At 31.4% G+C, this 17659-nt stretch overlaps 1 protein-coding gene across 2 annotated transcripts; it reads right to left on the bottom strand.

Annotated features, from left to right (window-relative positions):
* Positions 1-12101: 12101 nt before the first annotated feature.
* Positions 12102-16658, bottom strand: LOC143046594 (somatostatin receptor type 2-like). 2 transcript variants are annotated; one of them, XM_076219745.1, is made up of 3 exons: positions 15301-16658; positions 13540-13618; positions 12102-12464 (listed from the first exon to the last, which is right to left on the bottom strand). In XM_076219745.1, the coding sequence occupies exon 1, from the start codon at positions 16629-16631 to the stop codon at positions 15315-15317; it is 1317 nt and encodes a 438-aa protein (XP_076075860.1). In that variant the 5' UTR covers positions 16632-16658; the 3' UTR covers positions 12102-12464; positions 13540-13618; positions 15301-15314. The 2 variants fall into 2 exon arrangements, with proteins under 2 accessions (XP_076075860.1, XP_076075861.1); XM_076219746.1 differs by having other exon boundaries at positions 15305-16658.
* Positions 16659-17659: the final 1001 nt, after the last annotated feature.

Raw genomic sequence — 17659 nt, 5'->3', positions numbered from 1 at the left:
CTTTTCCACTTTTCCATTAGTTTGACGAATGTTATTATATAATGATAGATGTAATCAATTATGCTATTTTTTTAAATGACTTGTTTATTCCATTTAAGCACCTCAGATAAAGGTACGTTTCTTGTTGTCTCGACTCAAAATAAAGTAAAAAAATTCTTAACAACAAATCTGGAAATGATCAAGTGATATTTATTACCCTTTAACTGCTATTCGTGACGTACTATATAAATTCCTTAAGATTTACCCCACACCTGATTTTAGTCGATGGTTGAACAAGTTCTTTGTAATTATGTACACATTTTTATGATGAATGTTGTTACTTTATAACTAAAGAATACACAACCACTGTGGTTGTTTATTTTGGTCTGAGCTATGACTTTGCTGTTGTAAATGTGATCAGTGCAATTTCTTATCCCACATTGTTGTTTTATTTACGTATTATTAAGACGATCTTCGAATGAGAATAGCAAAGGAGAATATACATATACAGAAGACAGACAATTGAACAATTTACATATATACAAACCTAAACAAAAATAAAGTTATTTCTAGATCTAGACGCCTGCCGTGCTTATAACGACACATGATTCGAATTCATTTCACTTGTTATGTTAACACTATCTGCTTGACTTTAACCACACATTGGTCCAGTCACTTAGCAAATACAGTAAAAGCCAGTTCAACTTAATTGAAAGCTTTCGTCTTTGCATATAACATACTTTCATGCGACTCTTTTAGAAAATATCAACTTAAAATTTTGTATTAAAATCATTACTCTGTATCGATAGAAAGCATTTATATCCGTGCAAATATGTTAATACCAATTAAGCTTCAAAGAGATTTTATATTCACTAGTCCATTTCTCTTCATATTATATGTATAAAAATGTTTTTGTTTGTTTCCTTTTGCATTGAATATTCTATAAACATGATAAAGTAGTACAAATTGAACAAATTGCAAAATTTCATCAAAGTGGTTCTTTTATTCCTATAAATTGCAGATCTTAAAAGACTGAATTTCTTACAAAAGCATTTTGAATAGTTTTTAAGTGCTTGATTGGCACGAGGGAATTTGGTTAAAATCCTAATATAAGATTGTAAAACAGAAATGTTTTGGTCATTCACCCTGTATTTATAAGTCAATAGCAACCGTCAAGGTTATTAAAAAAACCTAAAGGAATGATATGAATTTTAAGTGGCTAGAGCAGATCTTGTAAATTGTAAGTTTGTAAGGTCAAACCCTATATGCAACACTCAACTTCTGTGAATATAGATAACGCTAAGTAACGCTGTAACACAATCAAATAGATTTCAATAACAAGCTCTTTTAAAAGGTTTTTGGATTCGAGCGTCACTGGTAAGTCTTTTGTAGACGAAACGCGCGTCTGGCGTATATACAAAATTCCTGCTAGTCCTGGTATCTTTGATGAGTTTATTTATGACATATTCTATTCTGAATATTACACATGTCTGAGTATTTCTTTTTAATTAAGCTGTTTTTCTTGTTCTTAAAAATCATCTTTAACAATGCAAGAACATGAGGAAATCGTTGGGATTTTACTACCAACCTTTAACAACTGCAGATTTTTTACAAGAATACATCCTTGGTTTAACTCAAACTTCTTATTTTTGAAAGTTTCATGCTTAAAGCTCTTCTAAGAATGAAATATCTACATAAGTGGCTTATTTTCCTTGCATTGCAAATCTTTTTTAATGACATCTCTCATTAGATTTCTCGAGGATATTTAAAACGTAAGTAGAGTTGAAGAACCAAGGTCTAATCATGACATATTTTTTTTTACATGTTCTCTTGCATGTACAAAAACTGATGAAATACTTATTTTTATCAGGAAATCTAATTTATTAAATTTAAGTGTGAAATATAAAAGTTGTTGTCCATTCGTTTTGTGTCATTTGATTTTGCCATTTGATTAGGGACGTTTGGTTTTGAATTTTCCTCGGAGTTCAGTATTTTTGTGATTATATTTTTTTTTTTATCGATCAAACTGTCATCAGGTATGCTAAAAGTTTATTTTTTAAAGATGTAAATGAATATGTAGCTACGGAAAAAAAATACATCTTTATTTTTAAATGTTTATCAGTTTTATCAACAATCAATCTTCCACTGAACTGATAAAATTTGCCATTTAGTTTTTGGTTGTGTATAAACCATGGTTCATTAGTTGGAGGAAAATTCAACACGGAAAGTCCGTCAACAAATGGCAAAACCAAAACCTCAAACACATCAAACGAATGGATAACAACTGCCACATTCCTGATTTGGTACAAGAGACAATAAGAGGTTGTGTTATGGACAGTCAACAGCTCTATACTATTGTTACCTATATTTATCTATTATCTTCCCATCTGTAGAAAATGGTCGATTAAACCCGTTTTTGTAGCTAACTTACCCTCTGACTTGTACGGCAGTCACATATAATTCTAATATATTGACAACGCTGTGTGAACAAACAGATATAATACGTAAAAACGTCAAAAATAGGGTACAGCAGTCAGTATTGTGTTGTAACACACAAAAAAAAAAGAAAAACATATAGACAAAGCACATTCTCAAAAATATAAGAAGTCTTTACTTAATCCCAATCTTATATTCTGTTTACCAGTGACGCTACCTTTTGTTACGTTGATACATTCTTGTGGGGCACAGTTCAAAATTATATTGTGGGGTACCGGGTGTGTAAGGTGTCTCTTGTTATTCTGTGGTTTACATATTCATGATGTTGTACTTTTATATTATTATTTATTTATGTGTTTCTCCATCCTGAGTGTTCTTTCGTTATTTTTGCTGTATTCCTGTCATGTAATGTTGTCACTAATATTGATATTTTGACATTGCCACATATGCGGTAGGTTTGGTTAGCCATGAAATCAGGTTCAACCCACCATTGTTTCTTAAAATGTTCTGTACCTAGTCATAAGGCAGTTGCAATCAACTAGGCCGTTTCTTTGTATGTTGAAATTTGGTTTTGTAGCAGATAAGTTTTTCTGTTATTCTCTTGTTTTCCTCTTACAGAGGATGTGTTTCCCTCAGTGTTGGTTTTTGGTCTATTTTTTTTCTTCACCAAATCGGTTTATGACTGTTAAGCAGCAATATAATATTGTTGCCTTTATATATGAACTATCAAAATAAGCATTTTGTGTATTTTGTAATCAATAAAAATGATATCATTTCTTCAAGCAACTAAAACTAGAATGAACAATCAACACAGGAACTGCAACTTGCATACAGAAATACGTGTAACCCCGACACACTCTTCATGTCCCTGTCAAAGTTAAGAGCCTGTATGTAAGTCAGTGGTTGTCGTTGGTTCGTTGTTTATCATATGTGTATTTCGTTTACTTAATTGTTTTGTTACAAGTTAGGATGTTAGTTTTCTCAAGTGAATTGTTTCATGTTTTACATGTTGGAGCCTTTTATATCTGACAACACATTGTTGATTTTTCTCCTTGTTAAAGGCCATACCTTTGCCTATAATTGATAACATCCATTTCAATTGAACATCTGCTTATTCTTGTACACTTGTAGTACTTCGATAAACAAATAAATAAAAAAAGAACATTCTTTAAATAGCATACTTGTTTTATTCTTATAAATATAGTTTATGAATGCACATTCGTACAATTATGCACAATGAAATTATCACCTGCTATCAATTGCTTTTGAAGAAAATAAACATTTTGATGGAGCAATTCTTATAACAAGTAAATTAAGTTAGTTGATAATTGTTAAAAGTGCATCAGTCTCCTATCTCAAAAAATAATTCAAAGTATCAAAAACTAATTTCCATTCCAACGTAATTAATTGAAAGCATATTATACTCTAAATTAATCTGTTTCAAAGTAATAGCAGTAAATCAAATGACAAAATCTGCATATTGGATCATAATAAAACGTTATTCCTTACAAGTTTCGTCTGATGACGTTACCATGATATTTTTCTTGATTAACTAACTTGATAGTATCGCGATATAAAGTTACTGGCATGTAGATGTGTTATAATATTGAAGAGAATAATAAAATGGTTTTGTTGTTGCATATATTAGAATCAAGAGATTCAAAATGTTATTGAAAGCAAAGTAGGTATGATAATACTTTTCAGAAAGACCCTATCCCAAAAACAATTACCAACTCTTGTGATTTATAATCCTGGAAATCAAAGGAATAGGTTCGCTCTATGTTTTCTGCCTAAATTTGGTGAAATGTAGTCAATTTTGTCCAATTTCGCAAAAAATCTCTTAAATTGAACTATTTAGGATGTATATACGCTTCAAAATAACATTTTGACAAAAATAGTTCTATTTATCTTTCTTACATTTCTTTAGGTCAACGTAAAACATTTTTTATCTTGTAACATTGAACTTTATAATAGGGGCCAAATATGGCCCTTACCGAACTTACTTCTTTACCATACATCATGTAGTGCATAAATGTATTTTATGGTAAATTTTGATCTTATGTTTAGAGTGACCAATAGTTGTTAATTTCAGAAACCAAAATTGAGGTTTTACAGTATGTATAAGTGCGGTAACTTACATAGTACACTGAAACAAAATAAGAACATTCCAATTTGAAATGAGTTATCTATGATGATATAAAAAAGGAAGACGTGGTATGTGTTTATTCTTCAAATGCAAAAAAAGTAGCAACACACATTCCTGTTGTATTTATTCATTTATATAAAGGCTCACCTGTAATTGTATGCAAATGTGAGTTAATTAACGTTTGCAATCAAGTAAATCCGAATAAAACATTCATTTTTTACAGAACAATTCTAATCAATTACACATTTTCACAACAAAATTCAAATAAAAAAGTGCATTAGTTGCCAATTGTTAAAAGTACATCAGAATCAAATCAAAAATATAAACTCAAAGTATCAGACACTTAGTTACAGACCATTATACTTAACTGCAAGCATGTTATACTCTAGAAATATCCAATTCAAAGGCATAGCATAAGATAAAATGACAAAATATGCACAAACAGTGATGACTATGAAAGTAGCACGACATACGTTTAATGTTATGTGGATTGCAGTGTTAAAGACAATAATCAATAAGCTTAGTTGTTGCAATTTTTACTTATCATAAGAACCAAAATAAGTATGTTGACTTGTAATCAGAACGACCAAACATCAAAATCAGTTATCTTTATGACAAGAATTGACAATCTTTTAAACAAATGTACCATACTGGCTTATACAATTAATTTTGCAATTTGTTTAAATATTTCCTTGTGAATCTTGTTATTATCTTGTATATAAATGTTTATTTTTTTAATAATCTTAATTTGGCTATAATTTGGATTTAAAAGCTGTTGGTACTACAGATTCTTATGAATACTATACATTTCAGGGAAACGTTTTTGTTATTTTTTGTTTTCTACGTTTGTAACACGATTGATACTTTCCCTGACGATTTCATTGTTCTTTTGAATTATAATTGTGTGATTCGTTTGGTGTCTGCAGTCCTATATTAGTCAAAATTTAACTATATGCTCTGTCAGGCTGTCAAACTGGATGTCGTCACATAAATCTTAAGGAATGTACCTTTTTGCTGACCAGTGAAACAAAAGACAATATATCGAATAAAATTCTCTATAAAAACAGATTACATCAGCGAATGTTGTGCAATACGATATTTCTCTACTATAGACTATAAATTTGAATATTTGAAAAGCCTTGCGTTTTAAGTTTAGAAAATAATCTGTCTCGAGTAAATACATAAGGTACAGCATTTTTTTTATAACCTATAAGTTGCTATCGATCAAATTGAAATCTGTGGAACACCTAAAGTCAAGGTAAGGGTAGTAATAATGTTTGTGTAAGTTTTAACACTTAGAAATACGGGGCATCGCAACGTTGAAGATATGCCGCACAGTCCTATATTTTGAACTTAAAATAAATAGCAATGCGTCTGAACTCTCCTTTCTAGAATAAAAGTGATAGAGTTTTATTTTGCCGTAAAGTGACTTCTTATAGGAAATTGCATTATTAATATTTACAGGAATGCAAGCTATAGATGTGTTTGTTATGATAATGCTTATCCCTCAAATATCCCTGATATAGTTTAAACCAAAGCCATCGCACAGTTAACAACACTGCTACTAGAAATATTTGAATACATCATACTTAATAATATGTATATGTGCGTGTGAATAAATGACAACCTTATGACAGACATTATCTATCGGATAACAAATGGTTATACAGGGTTAGCAACATAATTTATTAATTCTGCGACTGAATGGTCAATCTACAAATTTGCGTTAATATGTTTAAATATATTTCTCATTTAGCTTTGTAATATCCATATAGTTTTGCAATTTATATTTGATGTCTTTCATGATAGTGTTTATTGCAGATTAGTTTAGTACATTATATAAATCATGGTTTTATACCACGTTTAGTCGTTCTGTAATTTATATGCCTAACTCATCAATGTGACAAATAGTTTGATAAGGTCAGTAAGAGTTAGGATATTGTTACTTGTAATTTGCAGTTACGAAGTTATGAATGATAAAACTGCTATCTGAAATATGACAAGGGAAATTGGATAAAACAATGTCATTAAATTCCTTTCAAATATCGGCGTTTTAATTTGACATCCCTTTTATTACACACATTCAGGCCCAGAACACATCATAGTATTTCAAGTTGGTAGATTCTGAACAGTGATTTGACCTGTATGAATAGTGGAAAATAGTTATATCACAGAGAGTAGATGAATAAAGGAAGAGGTTTTGCTCTGAAATAGGCCACACAAAGAACCACCCAAGATTTGTTATGAGGAATCATCACCATGTTAAAAAAGCACAATTCCGACAGGAGGCATTGGTAGCCTTTCCATTCTGAATGAACGAAAGTAGCGGTAATTTAGGATCTCGCAACGCTAGAAGAGAGAAAGAAGACAGCTATGGGGCAAACGAAATTAATAAATCAATTAAAATCAGACGAACAAGTCACCGTCTGTTTTAAAGGTTACTGTGAGAAATACAGGTAAACAAATATCTAAACTAATGTTGACCTCTGTGATTTGCTGTACCAAAGTACCATCTTTGAAGTTCCTTTTCGTGTATCTTTGAGTTTGACTGTTCGTCTGGTATCTTTCGCCCCTCTTGCAAATATGTGGGACAGGTTTACGCTTACATGTGTTAATCTTTTTATTTCCTAAATTTTGTTATTTTAGCGATGTATTTATTATAGCGAAGTGCTTCAAACATTTGATAAACTTGCATGAGGAATTGTGAAAGGAATATTTGCTTGCAATGTTCTCTGAAAACAAAATAATTAATCTTGCATTTGTGTCTATTGTCCAACAATTGCAATATTGCAAATTATGAATCACAGAAGCCCAAGCGAACGTCCCTTTGTCAATGTTATTAGAGCTAGAACCGTACTATAGGGCCAAAATAATCACATGCCTAAAGTTAAGTCAACCCTCGAGTTTTGAAGTGGAATAAAAACAGAGCTACATACAAAAATAAATGCGTTCTTTGACCATTATGGTTATTATTAACTTGTACTGTATTTTTTGCAGATAGTTTACTGATGTCGTTTGCAATGATGAAAGTCGAGATAGAAACTAAATACATGGGAAAGACAATATTTATTAGGAACACTACCGATAATGATCATATTTTTTATGATGGTATGACACCTAACCCCCTAACGGGAGAGATGATGTAATGAAGACATAATTGTTAAATTATTTTAATTGAGATCTGGAGCTGGCATGTCAGTAACTGATCGTGGTCCTTTCTTTATTTAAATATCATTGTCATTTTCCATAATATCTTTTGTTACCTTTTTCTGACATCCGACTCGGACAACCTTTAAACTGAGTTTTAATTTGCGTAATAAATGGATACATGGGATAGAGATATAAAGGAAGAGTTGTTATCTCACACATGATTAACCCCACTGCATTTTTGCGCCTGTCCCAATTCCGGATCATCTGGCCTTTGTTAGTCTTATTTATTATCTTAGTTCATTTGTATGTTTTGGAGTTGAGAATGACATCCATTTTCAATTAACTAATACACATTTTTATTTAGGGACCCGTTGAGGTCCAACACCGGGTGTGGGCTTTGCTCGCTGCTCGTGGCTATCACCTGTTATCTGTTCTTTGGTCGGACTGTGCTCTCTGTGACATAATCCCTATTTCAATTCAGTTTTAAAAACCAACAAAAAAAAACCAAACATTTTATATCATATGAGAATTGCAGTTACACGTTTATTTTTCGTATTTGTGGTGCTTTGGGCTTAATAAATATGTTTTAAAAAACAATCCAATCAACAATGATGATCGGCAAATATTCACTTAAAATGCACAAGAACTGTCGGATTTCTATTGGCATGTAAGTCAGCTGTTAACATTATCTGCACAGTATTTTTTTTAAACAAATCTAGAGCTTAACTGGGATATCAAAATGATGGTCAGCTAGACTGATCCTGCATGGCTTCAAGACACATATGTTTTCCGATTGGTTGTATGGCATGTACATATATAAACACTCACGGTTGATTAATATGATAAATTGATACGCTCGATGCCGCATGAGCAAACCCTTCCCATAGGAATATACATGGTATTTTGGAAGGAAAGTTTTGCCTTGCTCCAAATGATGTCAAATTTGTATCAGTTGCAGTCAACATTAACTCGTTTTCTTCCCAGTTGACATACTTAACACATGTTGCAGATCATACCATACGAATGTACTGTTTATATTTGTCTTTTCTGTACGACTGTTCTATTCACAAATTATAAACAAATAAGTAACCAATACATTCGCCCGTAGTATTAGTGCCACGACACAAATTATTTTTTTTAGTACACATGTTTCAAGTTTCACCTCGGGTAAAGCTGCACTCAGGCATGGTTTTGAAATTGCTGTCCTTAATAGCATCTTTTCTACCTTGTTTTTACTCTATCGATTTGTGAATTTCGAAGAGCGATATACTACTGCTGCCTTTATATAGCATGCTTTCTTCTTAACTGTTGCAAACACATATTTGAACAGGGAAACAAATCACATACACGTACTCAGTATCGTTATTCTACTAATAATGATATAGATTTCTTTTACAAATCATTCAACGGAATGTCGGGGAGGATTCGATATGCAACACACAAACTACGAAATGTTTGTAACGGAAGTAACATCAAGCATAGGAGGTATGGTAATTGCAAGAAAGGAACTTCGTATAGAATATGCTTGAATAGTTCTGTCTTAGGCTAAGTGATCATCAATTGTACCAACGAGTTTAATAACTGCTTTTTCTACTAAAACATGTATAATGCATCGGAAGTCCTCATTGAAGAAATACCATACTGGAACTGCGGGAACAATATTGATGGGAATTATATTATAGGAAACTGAGTTTACAAATAGCTATACTTTATTGAAATATTGCATCAGGTCTTTGTTAACAATTTTCTTAACTTAAGTATACTACAGTATTCGCAATAAAGTTTCTGAATTAGTACATTAACGTTAAAATAATTGTTATGAATATATGGCACAATGGATATGATAGTTATCAAAAGTACCAGTATTATAACGCCCGGACAGACTTTATATATATATTTGTTACACAATTATTTTTAACCAGTGTATATATGTTTCAAATATTTCATTAATTTGTTATGATCGTAATTAATGTGTTGTTGAAAATGAGTACTAATCTGAGAGCAGAACATGTTATGTAAGTAATTGCTGTATTAACTGCATGTTAATACATTTAATTATTGAAATAGGCCTTCATACGAAATTTATATTTCTACTTGACTATCCTGCATTACATTTATAATTATAGCAAATGTATCAGAATAAACGTTAATGTTAGTTTTTACCTGTTCGTTTGATAATGATTTAATCGTTGGAGGGCAAGATAAACGATAAAACGATAAAAACGATTCACTTATGTATAATGTACTACGAATGAACTTGATATACTGTGTGTTATTCATTAAGTTTTTTTTTAATAAAAATCGTTTGATTATTTAAAAAAAAGCATCGATCATTATTTTATCACATTATTATGTCGACACTTACTTTGTTGTATCGTTTATTCTTTTGATTTTATTTACTAAGATATTATATATATTTCCGGTTTGAATGGCTGACCACGGTTTTCCAAGCACCGGAAAATAATAACAATTAATAGTAATGTACAGAAGATATGAGAGTCATTCCATCCACTCAAGCAATACACAAAACGATAATTAGAAACTGTCTAATTACCTTTATAATTCAAATCACAACAGTTTTCCCCTTTGCAACCATGAGTGGTCAAAATAGTGAAAATTCGGCTAGTGACAAAATGGCGGGTTCATAAGTAATGGCATTTAAACACAACAACACCACTTATAAAGATGATGCAGAACTTGATGGTGAAATATTCAACGTCAAGCCGGTATTCATTTTAGTATCAGATATTTGCGAAAGCTCAAAACCGGATAAGAACAATTACCTAACGAATACAGAATTATTCAAATGCATTGATATTACAATACCCGCCAACCACCTAAATGGAGTTCAAAGAGTCATTGGATTGGTATGGCGTAATACCCAGACAGTGAGGAAGACCGAGACACTCCTGTGGTTAATTCCGTCACAGTAAGGAAAAACACATTGAGGTCTACCCAAGAAATCCAAAATGTGAAGAAAAAGAAAGCCCAACAACGATAAGAATTAGAATAAAGATTATTCCATTATGCGCTGATAATGGACTACTGGTAAGATATCTACAAAATTGGCACCTTGATGTTCTAAACTACCACAGATAGAGATTACGGAATGATGGGTTCTTGACAAACTGTCAGGTGACCAGATCTTTCATTGAGAACCCTGCCTTACCACAATTCCTACCAATATAAAAATTGGCAAATACCGTGGCCTCATTTTCTACAAGGGTTAAATAAACCAAAACACAGAAATTGAATGTACCAAAAGCCTGCAAAATGGTCATTAAAAACAGACTGTAACAATGACTGGAAATGCAAGACATGCGGTACAAAAGGGCACATGTCTAAGGATTGCACAGCTGAGGTTAATAAAAACAGTCAAGCTGACTTAGAAGTGTCGTCCGAAGAGTCAGATGAATCAAGTGAAGATGAATCTGAGAAAGGTGGGGAGATTATTTTAACACAATCGACCGAAAACCTGATAGGAACACCAAATACTGAAGAAACCAGTACAAAGGCTGGCTTTCCAAAAGATACAAACAACATACAGGTACCAGACCAAAAGACTTCTGAATCGAACTCAGACAAACTAGCACATCAATCTCCTAAACAAAACTTGATCAAAAGATAAAAACAACATCATTCAAATCACAAGGAACAACGCCCGGTCCACTCGATAAATACCTTGGGACAACCCCGCAGCGGAAACAGTAACACGATCTTCCACCACACCAACTGATATACTGCATGACCGTGAGATAGCAAAACAAAACCAATGACATTTGATCATAACATGTAACGATCCGAAAACACATAATTGTCCAAATATAAAATATAAAATATTAAAACTATGAGTAATTGTAAATACTGTTTTATATTTTTTATTTGTTTGTCTATATCTCTTTTTAGCCAAGTAAAATTAAAAAAAAAATAAGTCAGAGTGTGATATTATTTCAGATTATATACACCTTGAAAATAGTATTACAATAAATATGAATGAAAATGTATATATATTTAAAAAAATGTGTATAAGACTGTATATTAAAAAAAAAACCTTAATTTGAAATGACCCCATTGCTGAATATCACAAAATCACTAAATAAAAGTCTCTATTTTGAATATGCTATTCAACAAACGAACGATAGAAACAAGTCAAGCTTTGACAAAACAATCACAAAAAAAAATGTTCTCAGGTTTAAAAAAAATATATACGGAAAGCTGCATTGATAATAAAATTTATTATGATGAATTTTACTCATATATAGAATCATAATACAATGAACATTATAATTATACATATACTTGAACTGTTTAAAAAAAGAACACACTGGCTGTTCGAATAAAAATAAGGATAAAATGAAGAACATAAATACAACAAAAAAATAAAGTTCATCTCCGTAGTTAACAGCTATAAACTCTGCATGCTATATGCTTGCTCAATAAAAAGATATTTGTCAGTTTAAAATCACATATTAAAATTCATACTTTGTCCATTTCCATTTCACACTAAAAAGATTTGGATATCCTATCTAATCCACATAATAGGAATACTTCAAAGGTCCAATTTAATCCACATGGTAAACCCATCCGTCTAACCTCTGTAAGCCCCTTATTATTAGTCTGTATGTTCCTCCATAGAAATACACAAGTACTGATTTTGCAAATTATAACTATTTCGATTGATTCTAGATTTATCGTAATTTTCTACACCATGTACATGGTCCTACAATTTCATACTTCTGTCAAAACATCAGATCTAAAAAAAAATAACCTACAATTAAAATACATGATATCAATCAAATATATCTGTTTTTTCAAAGTATATATATTAGCCTCATTATATGTTAAAAAAGTAACAGCGAAATCTAATATATATGAATAAATTAATAAAACTATGTATTTAATTACATGTCCGGATGCTTATATTTGTTTATGTTGTAATATTGTATTTATGTTTATGTACATTGTCAAGTTTGTGTTTATATTTTGTTAATAATATATGCACTTATTTCAAATATAATCATGTACCAATGTTTTTATATTAATCATAAAATCAAACAACTAATGAAAATATGTCGTGAATATGAGGTGAAACAATTATATCTTGTTTTTGCATTTATGTCAACAACACATTTAAACTCTAATTTTAACAATGGTTGAAAATCTATATAATATCACTAAACTGCCAAGGTTTAGGCCAAAAAGGGAAAAGAGAAAGATTACAATTATGGACAAAAAATAAAAAATGTAACATTCTTTTCATGCTAGAGTCACATTTTATAAAAAGAAAATGAAAAAAAACAATACATAATGAGTTTGATGGTAAAATGTATCATAGTTATGGAAACACACAATCAAGAGGGGTATCAATTTATATAAAAAATAATTTTAAATGTAAGACAATAAATGCGATAAAAGATACTGAAGGCAGAATAATTTTGAAAACATAAAAATTAATGACAATATTTTTACTTTAATAAATGTCAATGCTCCAAATCAACACAAAAACAGAAACAAGTTTTTCAAAAAGGTTCAAAATATAATTGAAGATAATCTTTTGGGTATTCTTATATTAGGAGGTGACATGAACGAAACCCTCTCAATTAATGATAAAAAAATAATAATATGCCAAGAAACTACAAACCAGTGAATAGTATGTTATATAAGCAGATATTTGACTGGCAATGATCTCATATACTGATCACCAAGCCATTTCTCTACAAGTTAGACAAAATTCGGAAGAAGGAGGCAGGGGAGTATATACTTAAAGAGCAAAATTATTTTGACCTCATAAATAAATAAATCGAAAACTATAAAAAAAGAATACTTACCAAAAATTTGAAAACACTCGGGATATGTTTAAATCAGAGGTAAGAATCGCAACTCTTACTTACTGCAAACAAAGGTTATCTGAAAATAAAAATGATATAAAAAATTTAGAAATAAATTTAAGAAAATTAAAAAAAAAAACAAAAAAAACAAATGCAACCCCAATTGTGAAAAAAGAAATTAAAACTATTGAAAATGAACTTGAACACCTATATTCAAATAAAGTTAAAGGTGCACAAATACGATCTCGAGTACAATGGTTAGAAGAAGGAGAGAAAAATACTAAATTATGCCTGAGCCTTGAAAAATCAAGACACATAAAAAAGAGTATTACAGCGCCTAAAGATAAAGAAGGGAAAATAGTCACAGAACACGCAGAAATTCTAAATATAAAAAGATCATACTATGAAAATCTATATACAAGTACTTCTCCCAATTTAAAAGATATAACAAATTATATAAATGAGACCAACATTGATCACAAACTATATGAAGCAGAAAGTGATTCCTAGGGAGCCCCTTAACAGTAGAAGAATGCACTATGGCAATATTCCAAATGGAATTAAATAAATCTCCAGGAATAGACGGGCTAAGTGTAGAATTCTATCACACTTTTGAGAGTAATTCAAAAGAATTTACTGTTGAAGTTCTTAATAAATGCTATGAAGAAGAAGAACTAACAAGTATACAAAAGATAGATATGATATCTTTAATTTACAAAAAAAAGACCTTTTGTCCCTGGATAAATATACATCAATAACACTATTAAATGTAGATACACAACTCATTACATATGCAATAGCTCAACGCTTAAAACAGTACTGTGGAAAATAATTTATGGCGATCAAAATGGTTATATCAAAAATAGATAAATTGCTTTTAATATACGCCAAATCTAAGATATTATAGATTATGATGAAACCTTTCATACTGATGGTGCATTACTTTTTATTGACTTTCAAAAGCTTTTGATTCATTATAATGGATCTTTACGTATGAAGCACTTACAAAATTTGGTTCTTCCAAACTCATTCATTAAATCGGTTAAAACATTATATAAGAATATTAATTTAAAGGCTGTATGCTAAACAACGGTTGGATTGCGGAAATAAACTTATAATGTATCACGTGGGATACGACAAGGGTGTCCATGTAGTTCTCTAATTTTCACAATAACAGTAGAAATTCTCGCATGCAGAATAAGGCAAGATACTGACAAGTAGTAATGAGACTTAATCAACTAACGGAATGAATCGAAAACAACCCAAGGATCCGTGATGATGGTCGTTCTTTGACCTATAATGGATTACCTTTACAAAATGTGACTTGGATGGAGAGTTGTCTCATTGGCTCTCATACCACGTCTTCTTATATGAAGATTAAAAATTATATACCGTTAAAAATGAGTCTATATATGACAATCATATTCCTGACTTAAAACAAGTGATGAAGACTATGATTGTTGTTCAATCACAACACAAGGCATAGGAACCGTGTGTATAAGTAACTGACAATTATGAACAAACTTTTTAACATAGAATACTTTATATTTCCCTCAATACATGTATGTAACAAAGCAGGTTTAACCTTTGAAACTGTTTGGGTAACCTCTTCCGAGTGAGTCGATACTATACCTTTATGCACTTCCATTGACTACTAATCCGATTGTTGAAGGGAAAATTGTACACGACTGGCAACGAGAAATACACACGAACTACACCATCAATGTTATCGAGAATCACCGTATTATGTATGAAGTTTACCTACTATAGAAATTCTAAATTTCATCTTGCTGCGTTTGGCTTTCTTTGTCTACATACAAACTGCTAGTTTCAAGGAGTGAAGTGTTCACGTTTTCATCCGGTGAGAGGAGAAACCCCGTATTTGATGTTTTCATTGTATCAAGTTCAAATTTAGGTTTGTGTTTTTCATTTCTTTTCTCTCCATTTTTTTGTGAAGATTTTGGATACACACTGTTACATGTATCTACGGCTGTTGTTTTTCTATCTAACTCTATTGCTGCTACGCATTTGAAAGCTTTAGCAAAACTTCTCCTGAAATTGTCACTTAGAAAGGCATACAATAACGGATTAAGCATGCTATTTGCAAATGTTAAAACTGTAAACACATTAAACAAATATATTTCCCAGTCCTCTAGCCGTTGGTATAAAGGCAGAAATGTTAAATTTATCTGGAAAACCCAATGCGGCAACCAGCAACAAACATATACCAATATAACTGCAAGAACAAGCTTAGTCACTTTTCTATGAGATTTACGTTTTCCCTTCGATTTTATAATCTGACCAACACATGTTAGTCTAACAATAACGGAAGAGTAAAACATAGTTATCATTGACACGGGAATCGCAAAACCAAGAAGAAATGTGTACCAGGTGAAGGCCTTTCCTTGCGGAAGTAGCTGATTTGAAGGCCACTGAATTGTACATGTCTTTAGAGATGGATCTTTGTAATGTGAAACAGTGGTTGAATATAAAATTATCGGCAACATGACCAGAAACGACAACGACCAGATAATTAGACATATGAAATAAGCTATATTAAGGGTGCGATATTTTCCAGAACGTATCGGGTGGCAAACGGCTAGATATCTATCACCGCTTAACACTGTTAAAGTTAAAACACTTGTAACGAAATTGATTGAATACAGTACATTGTATATTTTACACATCGCTGTTCCGAATATCCAATGTTGCAACAGAGTTGTCGTTATGATAAACGGAAGGCTTATCAGAAACGATGCATCTGATATCGCTAAATTAAGTATATATAAATTTGTTACAGTTTTCATTTTTGCAAATCGCAGGACCACATAGATCACTAAAGAATTCCCAACGATACCAACAAAGAAAATTATGACGTATGATGTGATGAGAAAAATAGTTATTGCCGCCTTATTGAATGTCATACCAGCAGATGGTGTAGAATTATTCATTCCTTTCGAGTCTGTTAAGTTGAAATCACAGTAGTCTAACATATATGTAACATTACGTAATATGACGGTTAAATTAGAGGCTATACCGGAGACAGCACTGGATATGTTTCCAGATCTATTAAAATGTGTTTCTGCATCCATTTTGGCAAATTTCTGTTTTCAAATTGAATCCTGTAAAGAAAATAAGACAACTACAGTTTGTTTTCATAACATAGCATCAGTAAATAAGCAGACACATCTACAAATATACAGCTGGTGAAAATTCATGGCAGAAATATAAACTTGTACCAATCAGCTGTCCCCGAGGGTAACATCAGATCAGTAGTTTCAACTCCGCTTGTCATTGTTTTTAACTCGATCCGGTCTTAATGAAAAGGATTGCAAATTTTCCTCCCGATAGTCAATAGTTCTGTCCGGGCTGATCTGGTCAAAATCCTAATAACACTGACCACCATGATTTTACAATTACGCTACATATGGCGTTAAACACAAATATTAGAACAATGCAGGCCATTATATTGTGTACATAAACATAAGGACATTTAAAACGGTGTCCTCTCAATCAGAACGTTAACAAATACGTTCAGTATTAGTTTAACAGAAGTTGTTAAATGAGTTTTAACATTGAAAACTTGCAGTTGATAGTCAACCGAACGCAGATTCAACTTATTATTTTATTATTTAAAGTTAGAATTTTGATGATTTAATTCATCATCACGCTGTCTTTAATTACCATAGAAAGCTTCAACATAATTAATGTATGACAGTTGGGGCTTTCCTTAAAAAAGTAAGACTATTTATATCAGCTCATGTGCAGTTAAAAAATGTTCATATCTAATGTTGTCTCCAGAAACATAAAGATAAATGCATTTGAAAAAAGATCGTCAATGTAGTGTGAAAGACAAGAGCCGTAGAATACAAGCGCTGTAACATTTATAACAAACGTGTTTTCTTGTAATGTATCTCGTTTTCCTACTTTGCTTTAATACGAAACCTCAAGATACGAGCGAGTAATAGTTTAACCGAGTTTTTAGTCATTTAAATAGTAAAAATATGTTTTGCCATTGCTGACCCAACCAAACTGCAGAAATTCATTTCTCAGATTGAAAATCTTAAATTTTATTGTGTTGACTTGTATTGATGTGCCACAAGTTGTGTTAACATCGTAC

Source organism: Mytilus galloprovincialis, chromosome 9 (genome assembly GCF_965363235.1).
Source record: "Mytilus galloprovincialis chromosome 9, xbMytGall1.hap1.1, whole genome shotgun sequence".
Taxonomy (NCBI): Eukaryota; Metazoa; Mollusca; class Bivalvia; order Mytilida; family Mytilidae; genus Mytilus; species Mytilus galloprovincialis.
This window is presented reverse-complemented; position numbering and strand designations above follow the sequence as displayed.